Source organism: Bombina bombina, chromosome 1, assembly GCF_027579735.1.
Source record: "Bombina bombina isolate aBomBom1 chromosome 1, aBomBom1.pri, whole genome shotgun sequence".
NCBI lineage: Eukaryota > Metazoa > Chordata > Amphibia > Anura > Bombinatoridae > Bombina > Bombina bombina.
This window is the reverse complement of record NC_069499.1, coordinates 291,409,558-291,427,300: the sequence shown is the minus strand read 5'-3', so window position 1 is coordinate 291,427,300 and position 17,743 is coordinate 291,409,558. Positions and strand designations below refer to the sequence as shown.

At 35.3% G+C, this 17,743-nt stretch overlaps 1 protein-coding gene across 1 annotated transcript in view; it reads right to left on the bottom strand.

Moving 5' to 3' along the window:
• Nucleotides 1-17,743, bottom strand: part of LOC128657683 (protein mono-ADP-ribosyltransferase PARP14) — a 411,551-nt gene that overhangs the window by 222,410 nt on the left and 171,398 nt on the right. The window contains exons 7-8 of the mRNA XM_053712086.1: nucleotides 9,237-11,464; nucleotides 5,261-5,497 (exon numbers count right to left, since the gene is read on the bottom strand). Of these exons, the coding sequence (XP_053568061.1) occupies nucleotides 5,261-5,497; nucleotides 9,237-11,464 (2,465 nt within the window). The remainder of the gene's footprint in view (nucleotides 1-5,260; nucleotides 5,498-9,236; nucleotides 11,465-17,743) is intronic.

Here is a 17,743-nt window from a genome sequence, read left to right as displayed (position 1 = left end):
AAGGGACGCCATCTTGGATGACGTCATTTAAAGGAACATTCATTGTAAAGAAGACGTTGAAAGAAGAGGATGCTCCGCGTCAGATGTCTTGGTGAAGGAACCGCTCCACGCCGGATGGATGAAGATAGAAGATGCCGTCTGGATGAAGACTTCTGCCCGGTTGGATGAAGACGTCGGCCCGCTTGGATGAAGACTTCTGCCGGATTCAATGAGGACTTCTGCCGCTTTGCTGAGGATGGATGTCGGCTCTTCAGAAACTGTAAATGGATATTCGGGGGTTAGTGTTAGGCTTTTTTAAGGGTTTATTGGGTGGGTTTTAATTTTAGATTAGGGTTTGGGCTTTTGAAAAAGAGCTAAATGCCCTTTTAAGGGCAATGCCCATACAAATGCCCTTTTCAGGGCAATGGGGAGCTTAGGTTTTTTAGATTAGGTTTTTATTTGGGGGGTTGGTTGTGTGGGTGGTGGGTTTGACTGTTGGGGGCCCGGGGGTTGTTTGTATTTTTTATTTACAGGTAAAAGAGCTGATTTCTTTGGGGCAATGGCAAGGGCCATTGGTCGTTTATTGTAGGCTAGGGTTTTTTTTTTATTTCCGGGGGGCTTTTTTATTTTCATAGGGTTCTTAGATTAGGTGCAATTAGTTTAAATCTTTGATAATTTATTTTTTATTTTGTGTAACTTAATGTTTATTTTTTTTGTAACTTAGTGTTTATTTTTTGTAACTTAGTTGTTAGTTTTTGGTAACTTTGTAATTTGTAATAGTAGATTTAAATTATTTGAGTAGGGTTAGGTTTTTAAATATATAATTTATTTAATTTAATTTGTAGTTTAATGTAATTTTAGTATAACAGTTAGGGTAGATTAATTATTAGTTTAATATAGTTTAATATAGTTTAATATAAATCTAAAGGTAAGTTTAAATTTATTATAAGATAGGGATAAGTTAACATTTAATATAAAGTTAGCGGGTTGTTAGGTTTAGGAGTTAATAGGTTAATTTAGTTTATTGTGATATGGGGGGCTGGCGGTTGAGGGGTTAATAGGTTTAGTAAGTGGTAGTGATGTGGGAGGCCAGAGGTTTAGGGGTTAATACATTTAGTTAGTTGTGGCGGGGTCTGGAAGCAGCGGAATAGGGGTTATTAAGTTTATTAGAGTTGCGGCGGTGTCCGGGAGCAGCGGGATAGGGGTTAATAACTTTATTTAGTTGCGGCGGGGTTAAACATTTTAGTATAGTGGCGGTGTTTACTGACAGTATACAAATAAAGCAGGGAAAAAGCCGAATAGCAGCGAGATCGATGACTGTTTAGTTAACAAAAGTCCGCTGCTCATCGCCCTGTACTTGGTGTGCAGCTTTTTTACAGCTTTTTTGTTAAATATGGAGAGGATATTCAGGTCCGCGGCCGCGATGTTAGGCAATGTCAGGCAAGCCTATTGCTGCCGACGAATGCAAGTAAGTTAACGGCTTGATAAGTAGACCTCTAAAGGTAAAAAATGTGCACCAAACACAACATAAATACATTAAGATAAACTGTTACACTCAAATATACAGTTTCTGATATATCTGGCAAATAAATATTAATCAAAATGCTTTATAAGTGTTAAAAGGTAAGTGTATATGACCAGGTATTTGAATGGAAAAGGCTATAATGAATATATATATATATATATATATATATATATATATATATATATATATATATATATATATATATATATATATATATATATATATATGTCTAAATATATATTTAGGTATATATAAATACATATATATATATATATATATATATATATATATATACACTCAAATACCTAAAAACATGAAAAATCATTTTAAAAAATTGTAATATTTTATAATGTGTTATCTTTTTTTTACTGTAAATATTTTACATTCCAAAATAGAAGTAATTTTAAATATATATTCCTAATTATATATCTGTATTTATCTTTTAACAAGCGTGGGTTTGCCTGCGTATTGCAAGCTGAAAGTAAAATGTTTATTAATCTTAAGGCACATTATTTAAATATTAATATAAATTATTAAAAGATTAATACTTATTAAAAATGATTATAGATACTGTAAAAAAAATAATAATATATATATATATAGGACAAAAAGGTTAAACAGCGCCTACAAATCCTAATACATAAACTGTAGGATGTGCAGTGAATAAGTCTATAAATCTATAGCAATAATAAAAATATAAATATAAAAACAAGGACGATGGAGGATCAGGTCTTGAATAATATGCAGTAATTAGGTTCCTAGTGATGTTGGATAGTAAAAAACACCCTTACCAGAAATTACCCCAATCTAATGAGGTAAGTATGCCGCACTGGGGGTATGTAGGTGGTAGATCACTTCTGGAAACCAGTAGATGCTCCCTTTGATTTCGTCTGGGTGTGCTTTGCTCTAAGGCTTTGGGTACTCCATGTTGATACTCCATGTTGATACACATGACTGTGTATCAACATGACTATGTCATGTGTATCAACATGGAGTACCCAAAGCCTTAGAGCAAAGCACACCCAACCCTACTGGAGTCCCAGGCTTGCCAAGTGAGCACATCAGGACAAGGCTCAGGTTCTCTTTCTGTATTATTAATTTCATACCAAGATAAAGAATTACTCCAAGAGGCAATAAGCACACCTGCACAAGAAGCTTGTGGGATATCCTCACTGCAAAAACTGCATCCCCACATACTCCAAGAGGCAGACGAAATCAAAGGGAGCATCTACTGGTTTCCAGAAGTGATCTACCACCTACATACCCCCCAGTGCAGCATACTTACCTCATTAGATTGGGGTAATTTCTGGTAAGGGTATTTTTTACTATCCAACACCACTAGGAACCTAACTACTGCATATTATTCAAGACCTGATCCTCCATCCTTCTTGTTTTTATATTTATATTTTTATTATTGCTATAGATTTATAGACTTATTCACTGCACATCCTACAGTTTATGTATTAGGATTTGTAGGCGCTGTTTAACCTTTTTGTCCTATACCTACTCTCACTGTACTAAGGTCCTAACCTTAATTAGTGGTTGTCCATAATAGCTGCCTAACTTTTCCTTCATCCATCTGACTAGCGCAACTTGCCGAGTATCGCTTGTTTCTACCCAGGTCTCCTGAGTAGTTGCATTCTACTTGTTCTTTTATATATATATATATATATATATATATATATATATATAAAAAAATGAGAAAGAAAGCGCACAAAGGCACCTACATAGTGCAAATCAATTTAATTTAAACAATAATACAGGGGTATATTAAAACTGCTCCCCGTAGGGTATCTACTCACAAGAGTCAACCTCAAACTTGTGAGGTATGTTTGAGCATGTAGTTTGAAAGTTCCGCTCAGAACCGCTTGCTATGAAAGTGCTTAATCAAAGAAGTCAGGACAAATCCAACCTGAATGCCGGGTGTCGCTGTCTGTAACTCGAGATCTGGACAAGTATTTCTCCCGGCCTCTTATTCCACTCACATCCCTTTTTGGTAGGAGTTTTTTTGGGATACAATCTTTCTTGAGCAAAATGGTCCGTGCAGATACAAACACAGCTGATCGCAAATAGTGCTGGCAGAATGGTGAACCGCTGAGGGAGAGAGCTGAGATCCCAGGAACAATTAATGAGGATTCAGAATTCAGTCTGTGCTGATCCAAAGTGAGGCTAGAGTGATGATTCTCAGTAGTATCAAATTACCTAGCCAATATATATATATATATATATATATATATATATATATATATATACTGTGTGTGTGTGTATATATATATATATATATATATATATTCTGTGGATTATTTAGAATATTTTACAGTATCTATAATAATTTGAAATTATTTTTATTAAGATTTTTTAATATTTTATATTTCAATAACGCGCATTACTAATTCTTCATGTGCGCTAACCCGACACCACGTTAGACCTAAAGTGTGTTACCTGAAGAGCGTTATGCATATTTTACATTGCAATATTTTTCACATAGAAAAAATGGTAATTTTTAAATTAAATATATATTTCTATATATATCTGATACTGTTAATGTAAAACATATATTTATGCCTATATATCTATAGGAATATATACATAGGTATAGGTATATACAGATATATATATATATATATATATATATATATATATATTTAGCAACATGTATTTACAATAAAAATAACATTATCCTGTATGTGAAGAACATTGGAATGTGAAATATGTACAGTAAATACACAGTATAACGCATAAATGCATATTTACACACACACACACACACACACACATATATATATATATATATATATATATATATATATATATATATATATATATATATACACACATTTATACATATATGTATATATATATATATATATATAATATAGCCCTTTACAGTCAAACACCTTGTAATACACCATATACATATGATGCCTTATATCTTTTTTTAATATTTATATGAATAATTTTTTATCATTTAGTGTTTATTTGAGGGTAACTGTCATTTTTAATGTATTTAAGTTGTGTTTAGTGCAACTTTTTTTAAACGCATTACCCTCCAGACAAGATTTTCAATCGCTGTAACACAACGAGTGTAAAAAGTGACTGTGCTCTTGTGATTGTGTTTACTTTAAACTTGTAATATGGGCGCTCTTTCTGATGCACGCAAAAACCCAATATCGCTTGCATGTAAATGTTAGTGCAGCATTTTTAATTTAGCCCATAATATAATATTTTTCAGCAAGGTCAATTTAAAGAATACATGTCATTATACATCCAAGCCACATCTTTTATATTTTTCTATTCCTAGTTTTATTCTAGTGTTTAAATTGTTGCATTTTACAGCACATTTAAAATATTTATTTATCTTTTAAAAATATATTTAAAACAAAATAAATTTTTGAGGCTACATAGTACAGATCATAAATTCTGTGGAGCTCCTGTACATTATAATTGCAGAATACTGCTTAGAAGACACAATAAAATAGAACATGTTTTTTTCCTGAATATATAGATATCAGCGTCCGGTCCTGGATATCAGGCGCCAATAAAAGTAAACGGGCTCATGAAAACACTTTTTAAACCAGTAATAGGGTGGCTTAAAGAAAAAATTAGCTGGTAGCTGGTTCATGGTGATTTTAAAATAAGAACCACGGGTGATATCTATTACATTATACCTTAACCATGTCTTATTTGAGGAATTATTTAGCATTTTTTCAAGACAATGTAATTTTGTTTACAATTCAATATGTAACACTGTTTTACCTTCTCAGAAGAGCCCTTTCCATTATCCCATTGTGGAACCACAACATGAATAACTGTCTTGCATGAAAGATTGCAGCCTTCAGTTTTATAAATACAAACTTCTTCTTCAGATGTCTCAGGGATTGCTTGAGTTAAAAGTTGCTGGATTTTATTGCCGGCCTTTTGCAATAACGCCCTTGAAGCTCCACCACTTCCCATGTCACGGTCCTTTCCCACGCTATTCACGATCACATCTGTCTGAACACAGAAACGTATACCAAAACATATGATACCTTTGAAAATGTTTAATTACTAATAGGGAGGTACAACTAAACAAAATGGATTTTTATGTAAGGAATCAAAGCTTAGATAATGGGTCTATTTCTTGCATGATAACTACCAAAAGATGGTGTAACAAAATACATGCCAGGATATCATACAAGGATGCTTCTCTGAAGGCACTGGGTTTTTCAAATAGAGCTAAAACGGGGTTAAGTGTTTTAAATGGAAAACAAATAAATATTTTTTCCTCCATTTTGCTATGAGGGAGCACTGTAGCCTTAGCAACTGAAGGAATGAGGAAATATAGTGCACTGCTGAGGACGTGGTTGTTACACCAAGTATCTCTACAGTTCAACAAGAATATGTGAAAAGATCTCCATGCACCTCTGCTAATGTAATCATAAGTCAGAAGAGTTTTAAAATTCTGATTCTATACACATAATTGTAACAAGAGATAAATGCATCCCATATATGAATCAGAAGTGTAGAACTGTGCTCACTCACCAATTGGATTTCAGTTTTAAATAATGGGGTGATATCACTTTAAATAATGAGTACTGTTCTTTGCCTCCCCCACACCCAATTTAATGAAGGATAGCATTATGCTGGGAGATTCCAAACATATCCCATTGGGCTAGATTACTGGTTTTCAAACCTGTCATTAGGGCTCCATAACAGGCCACATTTTGAGGATATGGAACTGGAACACAGGTGAAATATTCAGCTAATTAGTAACAATGGTTATTTTATTTACTCTCACCCAAGGTAATCCTGAAAACCTGGCCTGTTGGGGAGGCCTGAGGGCAGGTTGAAAACCTTCACATTGGCACTTGTGAGGTTGCATAGGGACCAGGTTGTTTAAGTAGAGATCATCTCATCTCAACTATATTTTTGTTAATGGGTTTTCCTAATATTAAAGGGAATTTTAAACTTTTATGATTGAGAAAGATCATGCAATTTTAAGAGACTTTTTGAGGTTATGTTTTAATATTTCAAAGCAGATAAGGTTGTCTCATTTATATTTTCATTGTATTCCTCTTAAACAGTTTTTATGGGGGGGGGGTTTGTACATATTTTATAGTGGACTGTTTTATAGAGTTTTTATTTTATTTTATTATAATTAATTTCTTCTGTAACGTTTTACGCCAAGAAGTGAAAAGTTATGAAATAGATGATGCTCCATTGATTATTATGGTGAGTGACTCATCTTGCAGATATGATGAGGGAAGGGCACATATCTTTCCAAATGATGTATTTTTGTGTTACTCTGTGACTAGTTTTTTCTACAATATATTAGTTTCATAAAGGGGTTTTATTGAATCCATGCCAATGTATTTTGTTGTTTGTGCACAACTCTTCATCTTTTACTGTTTCTACCACTGCTCTGTTTTTCATGCTTGCCAGCATTGCCAGCACTACCTTAAGGTTTAGTTGTTAGCAGATCACTGTACTTGACCATTACCCTGGTAGCCTTCTTGCACTTGATCACTGGTCTAATAACCTTCCTGTGCCTGACCATTAGGATACTTTCCTGCTGGAACCTGAGCCTTAGCCTAATAGCCTGCCTGTGCCTAATCATTATTGTAAAACATATGTTTGCCTGACCATTAGCTGTATAGCCTGCATTAGCCTGTTCAATGGTCTAATAGTATGTCCCTCCCAGATCAATTACATAATAACCTGAATGTGCCTAAGCATTAGCTTTATAGCATGCTTGTGTCGGACCACTGAGCAATTGGTCAAATATTATAGACCGTTGGCTTTATAGCATGCATGTGTCTGACCACTGATCTGATTGCCTACATATTATAGACCATGCATTGCTTCTTCATTACTATTATACTAATAGCTTGTGTGGGCCTGACCACAAATCGAATAGCCTGCCTGGACCTGACCATTGGCTTTATATGGCCTAATTGTTTGCACTTTCCAGACCAATTTCATAATAACCTGAATGTGCCTAACCATTAGCTTTATAGCGTGCCTGTGCCTGACCACTGAGCAATTGGTCACATATTACAGACCATTGGCTTTATAGCATGCCTGTTCCTGACCACTGAGCAATTGGTCCTATATTACAGACCATTGGCTTTATAGCATGCCTGTTCCTGACCACTATGCAATTGGTCACATATTACAGACTATTGGCTTTATAGCGTGCCTGTTCCTGACCACTGAGCAATTGGTCACATATTACAGACCATTGGCTTTATAGCATGCCTGTTCCTGACCACTGAGCAATTGGTCACATATTACAGACCATTGGCTTTATAGCATGCCTGTTCCTGACCACTGAGCAATTGATCACATATTACAGATCATTGACTTTATAGCATGCCTGTGCCTGACCACTGAGCAACAGGTCACATATTATAGATCATTGGCTTTATAGCATGCTTGTGCCTGACCACTGAGCAATTGGTCACATATTACAGACCTTTATAGCTACTGGCCTAACTGTTTGCTTTGTACCTGATCATTTGCTTAATCGCATAGTGGTACCTGGCCACTGATCTGACTGTAGTACCTGAAGATTGACTTTCTAGCTTGTATGTGCCATATCATCAGTCTACTACCCTGCATGTACCTGCCTATGCCTAGATGCTAAACATCTTCCCTTCTGCCATGTAGTATTTAACCACTGACATAATAACGTCAAGAAATGCCCATCAGATTACTGGATTAAATTCTAGTAGTGGGCACTAGCCTATATCCTCTCATACAGCTCTGTATATTTAGCAGCATTTAGCTGTAGCTTTATGTTTGTCCTCTGATCTATCTGACTTGCTTATCTATATTCTTCTGTTTACCATTATTGATTTGCTGAACTGTTATCCTTGACTCTAATGAAGGCATTTAATATTTTCTGGTCTGTTAATTGCTGCATTTCACTGACCTCCTTCCATTTAAATATTTATGGGGCTCTCATTTAATATAGGAATTATAGTTTTTTATTAGACAAAAAAAACTAGCATTTTAAAAAAATAAAAAAACAACTGCACTAGGCAGTTTTGGGGGTTTAAAGTTGGTGGGAGTGGGGTGTTAGAAAAAAAAAACGGCACTGAAAAGTGCCTTTACATTGCGGTCTATGGGAACTGTGTGTTCCCAGTAAATATATGTGTATATGCTTATATACTGTACATACTGTCTATATTTATGTGTTATATATAAGTATATACATATACAGTATATATATATTTTAAAATGCTGCAATCGCTGCACTACTTACCTCCTTCTCCCTCCTTCAGTGTGCTTAGGTTCTGATGCCGTCTTTGACGGCATCAGAACGAGAATCCCATTGGAGCCTATGGAAGCACGCTCTTGTGAGCGCAATGCTTCCCAGCAATTCAAATGCAAGCTCACGTTTGCATTGCTGACAACTTGTAATACCAGTGCACATTAGCGTGCACTGGTATTACTTAGTGGAGTGCTAATATCACTTTCAAGAATGCAATATTTATCGCTCCACTTGTAAACTGGCCCTAAATAAGTTAACCTTATGTAGTCTTTTGCACTACTGCAATGGTTTTATGTTTCAAAGTAAAATTTCAGTTCAAAGTTTCATACTTTCGTTTATGTTACATAAATGTAAAACTAAGACTAGAAGAAATGTGGATTTTATAACCATGTTTCTGTTTTCGAGTTTGCAAATTCAAATAATGACATTTCTCTAGTAAGAAGAAAATGATACTTTAGTGAGATGATGTATACATACTTTTGCATCTTGAATATTTCCTTTGATTACTTTGATTTGAATACCCTCTATGCTTGTCACCATCTGGTCATTAGATCTATTTGCTTCATCCTTTCTTACTGATGTTATCATCTCATTGTTTCGCTTGTCAGTTTTAGAAGAGGTATTGATATCTTGATCATGAAACACAACTTTTAAAGCATCAGTGAAAATTGTAATTATATTATCATCTGTATCCACCAAATGAATTCTTTTAATACTGCTATTGTCTCCTTGTTCTTCCACAAACTGATGGACAGATTCCACAATTATTTTCACACATAAATCCAGAGGGAACCCAAAGATTCCTGAACTGACAGCTGGAATTCCAATGGAGGTGAGACCATTATCTGCAGCAATCTCCAAGCTATTCATTATTGCTTCCTTCAGCAGACGTTCACATTTTTTGGGGGGCATGGAGTTCCATCTAGGTCCAACAGTATGTATAACATGCTTGCATGGTAAATTACCAGCACCAGTGATTACAGATTTCCCAGCAGATAATTTTCCTTTATTCTTTACAATAATATCACAATCAGTTTGCAGTTTGGGGCCTGCTGCTTTCAACAGAGACAAAGCCAATCCCCCAATGTGCTTTAGATCTTCATTCGCTGCATTAACCACAACATCAACACTGTGACGTGTCAAATCATCTTTATAAACAGCAATGACAACTTCTGATAGCTTTACTTGATAGAGAGGTTCATTTGGAACTTTTTCATAACTTGTGAAGGTGTCTTCCAAATCCTTTTGTAAATATATCAAGCAATTGAACTTCTGCCTAGCTGTAGTAACGTACATGTCTTCATTCTCAATACTAAACTTCTTAGCTCCAGGTTTGTCAATTGACAGAGTGTCTGAAAATAGTGAGGTTAAAACATTTTTAATACATGTAGCTGCATCCAGTACATTTTTTTTACTACCACACAAGGAAATAATATTTTGCTTCACTAAAATTTTCACATTATTTTTATTTATATCTTCACAGACCTCCTTTCTCTCCTTCATTAAAAACTTAACTTTTGCCATAGATTTGACCTGAATGTCTTCCTGGAATGGAATATTTTTATCCAGATAGTCATCTAGCCTCTCATAGGAGTTTTGAACATCTGAAGAAAGACCAACTATAAGCACATTGTTTTCGATTTCCTCAATCAGAATAGTGCCCTTCTCAGAAAAAAAACTTATAAGACTTTTCCATTCTGCAGTTTCAACTATGTCACGGTTTTCAACAGCAATGTGTTTACAAACAATTTCAGACTTCATCTTGTTTTCTGCCTTTGTCAGATCCTCCATAGCTAAACCAGTCAGTGCAACAACATCGCCCTCAATCTGCAACATTGCATTAATATTGTTAGGTATGAATAATAAGGAAGACAACTCATCATTATCAGTAAAATTTAGGTATTTTTTTATGTTACAGTCAATGCTAATGCTTTTTCTTTTTAGTTCTTGCTTTACATTTAGTATTTCACATTTGGCATAAAACACGTCCTCTTTAAGTCCGCAGAGTATGACCTCCTTTGCTGATTCATCATAGTCAATCTTCACATCTGGACACTCTTTTAATAATTTCTTCTCAAGATTATTTTTCAATATTATCTTATGCAGAACTGAGGTCAGGGGCAATTTTGTTTTTATACTTAGTTTTTTTATTTCTATGTGTCTAAGTGTATTCTCCACTAGTTTACTGAAGGTTGGTTCTACTGTAGTAAGATCATCGGAATGGCCTACAATGAAAACCTTATCTTTATCAGAATCTTGTTTGATCAAAACAGACTCGTACATGGGACTACTTAAGAAATCTTTGATGCCTTCCCAAACAACTTTATTTACGTTGTGCTCTGTGACTTTGTAGATTGTAATAATATTCAAGAATTCTCTTGTAACCTCCTCTTTCAGGTTCTTGACAAGCTTTGGTGTACTCCTAAGATCTGCAGATGTGTTGCTGGAAATACAAAGTTTTATGACTGGGTTTGCACAGTCTGAATCTGGCCATGTTACTTCACATGAGTGACCGGACATTTTTTGCTCTATGCTGTATTTTAGCTCTGCATTTTTCAGTATAAATTCCAAAATGTCTGGATTTATTGGAAACTCAAGAGGTTTAGGAGTGGTTACACAAGATCTGCCCAGTAATGGGTGATATGGATTCACAGATAGAGGTGTTTTTCCAAACAGGTGCTTCCTTGCCAGCACAGTCTTCACAACTGTAATAGAAAAACACATTTAAATATTAAATATATTCATTATTGCATCACCAGTCTTAGAAAGTTGGACATTATTTTGAGCCCAATACAATAATACATTTGCTCATATAAGTCATGGCTGAAATTCTTATCATATTCTGTTACTGCAAATAATCCAGAGTTAAAGGGACAGTAAATTCCAAATAAAATTTTCATGATTCAGGGCATTGTCATTTTAAACAACTTTAAAATTTACTTTTATCCTCAAATTTTCTTTGTTCTCTTGGTATTCTTTGTTTAAAGCTAAACCTAAGTAGGCTCATATGCTAATTTCTAAGCCATTTTAGGCTGCCTCTTATCTCAGTGCATTTTTTACAGCTAGAGGGTGCTAGTTCATGTGTGTCATATAGATACCATTGTGCTCACTCCCGTGGAGTTATTTATGAGTCAGCACTAATTATACTATTAGTTTATTATTAGTATAATAATATATTAGTTGATTATTAGTATACTTTTCAACTAAAGCTATCATGAGAATAAAGAAATTGGATAGTTAAAGTAAATTTAAAATTTGTTTAAAATCGCATGCTCTGTCTGAATCATAAAAGAAAATATTTGGATTTCCTGTCCCTTTAAAATAAAATAGTGCCATATTGATATATAAAAAATAGCCTTTTCAAATGTCAAAATGGATATTTCATTGTTACAATTCTATTCTCTAATAAATTGCTGACAATGGGGCCGATTTATCAAAGTGTCAACTTATATTATGCTGGAATTCTGCGTCAAATTAGGCGCAAAGTTGATCCGCCATAGTTTACAAAGCATCAACATCGTCAAATGTTGAAATGTATGATGTAATATATGCTCCCGCGAGATCAATCCGACGCAGATCGATGCTTGTGTTATTCGAGTGTAATACTGATCATCCGCCTTCACATTCGATTCTATTAGAGCATATTACTGATGATCCCCCATCACATTCGACTCTATTCGAGCATATTACTGATGATCCACCTTCACATTTGACTCTATTTGACCCTCTTACCAAGTTATCAAATATTCAACAGGTACGCTTGTGTTTTTTCCGATGCAGCGTACCTATCGTTCAAACCGCCACCTCTGAGACCGTGAATGCCATACAAATCAATGAGAGTCTGAAAACACAGAAAGGTTTGCAATACTTTTTCGACGAGGATACAAATAAAACAAATACTAATATATTTAAAATAGTATTTTTTTTCTAAATTATTATCTTTATAAATCATGTTTGGGAATGTTAATACACAACATGGTTCTTAAATATGGGAGTCTGAAAAAACAGAAAGGTTTGCGATACTTTGTAGATGCGGATAAAAAACTATGTTTAAAATAGTATTATCTTTCTAAATCATGTTTAGGAATGTTAATACACAACATTGTTCTTTAATACACTTTAATATACAGAAAATATAATGTTTAGACATATCAATGACCATAATCAATCACCAAACTTTTAAAGGGACAGTCAACACCAGAATGTTTGTTGTTTAAAAAGAAAGATAATCCCTTTATCACCCATTCCCCAGTTGTGCATAACCAACACTGTTATAGAAATACACTTTTTATCTCTGTGATTACCTTCTTTCTAAGCCTCTGCAAACTGCCCCCTTATTTCAGTTCTTTTGACAGACTTGCATTTTAGCCAATCAGTGCTCACTCCAGGATAACATCACGTGCATGAGCTCAATGTTATCTATATGAGATACATGAACTAATGCCCTCTAGTGGTCAAAATGCATTCAGATAAGAGGCAGTCTATAAGGTCTAAGAAATTATCATATGAAACTCCTAGAATTAGCCTTCAACTAAGAATACCAAGAGAACAAAGCAAAATTGGTGATAAAAGTAAAATGGAAAGTTGTTTAAAATTACATTCCCTATTTAAATCATGAACGTTTTTTTTTTTTGGCTTTGACTACCCCTTTAACCTTCCATGACCCTGCCATCAAAAAACAGAAAACCCCAGTCATGAATTTGTCTATACTTAAATAGCAATGTGTGGCGCAGAAGTAATTAAGTTAATTGCAGCAATTAATATGAAGCGTCCACCTGCATTTACAGCTGTTGAACTTGGCATTATAAAAGAGTGTTGAAAACAATACAGAATAGTTCAGTGCCATACTGTTTGTATTGAGAGATAGTTCTGAACAATGGAGTTTATGAACATGATTCATTTCCTAATCCTGCATCGACGCATAGCAAGACAGTTAATGATTCAAGAGGCAGAGCGTCAACAAAGACGCCTAAGAGTGCCTAGGGTTTTCCTGCCTAGAATTGGCCTCCATGCGCCCTCAGTGATAGAGAGGTGATCTGTCGATTCCAGCTCAATAGGGTTTCTATTGAGAGACTATTAGAGAAACAGATTAGGAAATGAAGGAGATTAGGAGAAATACTCAAATTTATAATTTAACCTTTATTAGGAAAATTAAAACAAAATGATTCACATACACACATAGGACGCCATGTACTAAGCATCAAAGTGACCCTTCGTCTGTATTTCCGCGTCAATATTCGCTCACGATCTGCATCTCTTATTTACCAATCCGCAATCTAATTGAAAAACCACTATTTTTCATCATCGATCGTAATTTTACGCAACTAATCGTTCCTATCCCTTTTTCCACTTACTACATGATCAATCACACGTAAATTCGCTCTAATCGGAAGTTATGAATGTTACAAGTAATACGTCCGCTACAACTTTCACTCTAACTGTGCGTGATTTGCTTCACAACCATTTAGGTAGCGAATACAATAGAAAACTATAGGGGGTATCAAACTGATGTTAGGTTGAAGTACTTAAGTGAAAGGAATAGACTACAATAGTTTCATTATTGTTTTTTGGATCACTGAATGAAGATGGAGACACTTTTACATATGTTTCTATTCAGATTGATTCAATTACGAGGAAGAAGGGCTATACAGGCACCAGTTGAAAACAATGGATTGCAAAGAAGGAGAGGAAGACGAATTAGAGTCCCTAGAGTTTTCCTTCCACGTATGGAAGCCATTTCTGATCGGGAGATTATCCAGAGATTCCGTTTGGACAGAGAAGCTATTCTGGAACTTTATAATGAAATAGCAGAATACCTGGAGCCAATGACGGCGCATTCACAAGCCATACCCGGACTATTAAAACTGTTGGCAGCCTTACACTTTTTTGCCACAGGTTCATTCCAAGCTGTGTCTAGCGTTATAATTGGCATCAGCCAGTCTGCTTTTTCGAGGCACCTAACCAAAGTCATTGATGCATTGATGGTGGTCTTTCCAAGGTACGTGTGCCTTCCATTGACTCCTGAAGATTGGCAATCTGTTAAGTCTAACTTTTATAGAATGTCCGGAATGCCCAATGTCCTTGGAGCCATCGATTGCACACATGTGGCAGTCAAACCAGCACGAGAACGTGAGGAAGTTTACCGGAACGAAAACAGTACCATTCTCTCAACGTCCAGATGGTGTGTGACCATAACATTTCGTTGGTCCTTGAGCACTCACCGTGTCACTAATTTTTCCCAAATAATCTTTTTACGGGCACCGGGGGTTTGCTTGACTCGACTACCATAAATATTATCATAGTATTCGAGTACTAGATCAACAAGTACAACATTCTGTTGATGCGAGAAGTTAGGGTTGCGAGTCTTCTTGGAAGTAGCAGAATCTCTGGAGCAAGCCATCTTCTCTAAGTAAATACCGAAAAGTAAATAAACAATATTCTAAAATGTCTGTGAAATGCACATTCTTATACATGTCAGCAGCTAAAAGTTGCCGCTTGTATGATGATTATGACACCTAGATGGTCACGTGGGTTAAAAACGAAACCAATTAGACAGTAGACTGCTTAGTAACTTTGTTCTTTCGCGCAGAGCGAAGCTTCAAAGTTATCAATAATCCGATCGTCTTCGAGACAGATTAGAAGCAAAATTTTACGGCTTGGTTTTAGTACATTCATGTAACAAAATTATATCCGCATGGTGCGAATGCCGGCGGGTTAATTTGATACGGTCTGCACGAAAATTTTGACGCCTTAGTACATGGCGCCTATAAACAACTTAAACATACAGGGAGTTTAGGGTTGAGGCTATAAATGCACTATATTGTTCTGACAAAATATATTAACAAATATATATAGGACTCCTGACCTAGGATGTCGATGTTAATCCATAGTCTGGATATATATAGTGAAATCAGGTTATTGCAAATATCTAAGGTATGGTTATACACTTGTCTGGTAAGACTCTAGGTAGAATTGGTTATAATAATAAAATTATTGCTGTTCTATTTGTGAACACAGTATCAGCCTATAGCTATAAGTGATTATATAAGCTGGGTTAATAGTTAAATTGAAAAGTACTGTCACTACAGTATCGGAAACACCTAATAATAAGGTGCAATATAATCGGCTACTGTTGCTGAGGTATTGTTGTAATATCTCTTATTGTTTGTGTAGAATTGCTATATTAAACAGCTAAATACTTTCGATGTTCAAAAGATATTCGATATATACAAAGTATCTAAATAGGAGATTCTAACAATGTGTTGTAAACTGTAACTGTAGCAGATCTTTATAAACGGATAACTGCAGGTAATCCTGTGACAGTCTTTGTATCTCTTGATTAGTGTGTTTGGGAATTCTCCTTATATAAACCACAGCTCAACTGATCCGTAGTTCTATGTAGAACCTATACAAACGCAGGATTTATTATTAACCCTCATGCGTTAGCATCCGCAGCTCCGGCGGAGTTCTACAATATGCCCCCCCAAAAGTCTTACTCATATTCCTAATCTGCTGTATGCTACACAACATTGCCATAACCATGCCGAATATAGATCTCGAGAACTTGGATGTCCCAGAGTATGATAATCATTTTGCACTGTTACAGCAAAATGATGCAAGGGGAGTCCAAGCTCAAGCTGACTATATTCAGGCAGTTTTTGACCAATAAAGGTGTAATTATTGACTGTGTTACATACCGGTATGTTTATGTTTGTAATGTTATTTTACTGTATTGCTTTTGACCAAAAGACGTTCATTTTGGATATCTTAGAATTATTGACTTTCTGTTTTTCATTATAAAGTGTTTCTTGGATTGTCAATATATTTGTTCAGATATAAATCAGCAAAATATTTTGAAATGCAAAATATATTTGTAACATGGTTTTAATCTCTCATGTTTGAAAATGTAAAAGTGACAGGATAATCAAAATTAAACCTTCATGAATCACATGCTATTTATGAATCATGAAAGAAAATATTAGGGATTCATGTCCCTTTAATACAAGTGTGTTGTTTATGCAAAACTGGTGAATAGATAATAAAGGGATTATCTATTATTTTCAACAATAAAAACTCAGGTGTAGATTGACCTTTTAATAAACAGAGCAAAGTATATCTTGCCCATGCATTGAATTTGAACAACAAACATTTAAAAAAAAAAAATGGATTATGTAAACAAAATCAAACAAACAAATAAATAAAGAAAATCATTTAATACATGATAATCTTAAAATAAGAACAAAAAACTAATATAAGCATTTTTAATCCATAATACAAAATAAAGAAGTAAATATATATTAATCAAACATATATATACAAAAAAAATGAAAAAATAAATAAAAATAATGTTCTATTGTTTGGGGAGATTGTGGAGGTGATCTCTCCCTTGCAGACCTCAAATCACACAGGGTCCCCTCGATCAAAAAAAGATTTCTATTAAAATTCTGATTGTCCTCGTCTGCCCTCCCCCTACACTCCAACTCCCTCGGCTCTATAGCTACCCTGGCTCTCCATATCAAAATCTAACCTCTCCCTATCTATTAACAATCTTTCCCTTTCTAACAATAATCTGTCCCTATCTATGAACATTCTCTCCATATCTAACTCTAATCTGTCTCTATCTTATTAAATGCCCCTCTCTAGTATCTGCCCCTGTTGCTCGACAGATAATCTCAATGCCCCATGCAACTCCTGGTGATCAGCCCTGTACTGTCTCCCCAGATTTAACATTTCCAGCATGGCTGCATCTTCAGTTATAATCAGGGGCAGGGGCAGCAGGGCCAGGAGCTACTGGGGCAGGAGCATCAGGGGCAGCTGGGGCACCAGGGCCAGGGGCAGCAGGGACAACATCAGCTGGATCTGATGTTCCCTGGGAGCTTTCCAGCTCCTGGGATTCCTGAGACAGGATCTCTCCCAGGAACATCTCCTTCTCGTCCAGACTTGCTGTTATCTCCCCGAGACAAATGTGAGCTCCTCTGATATGC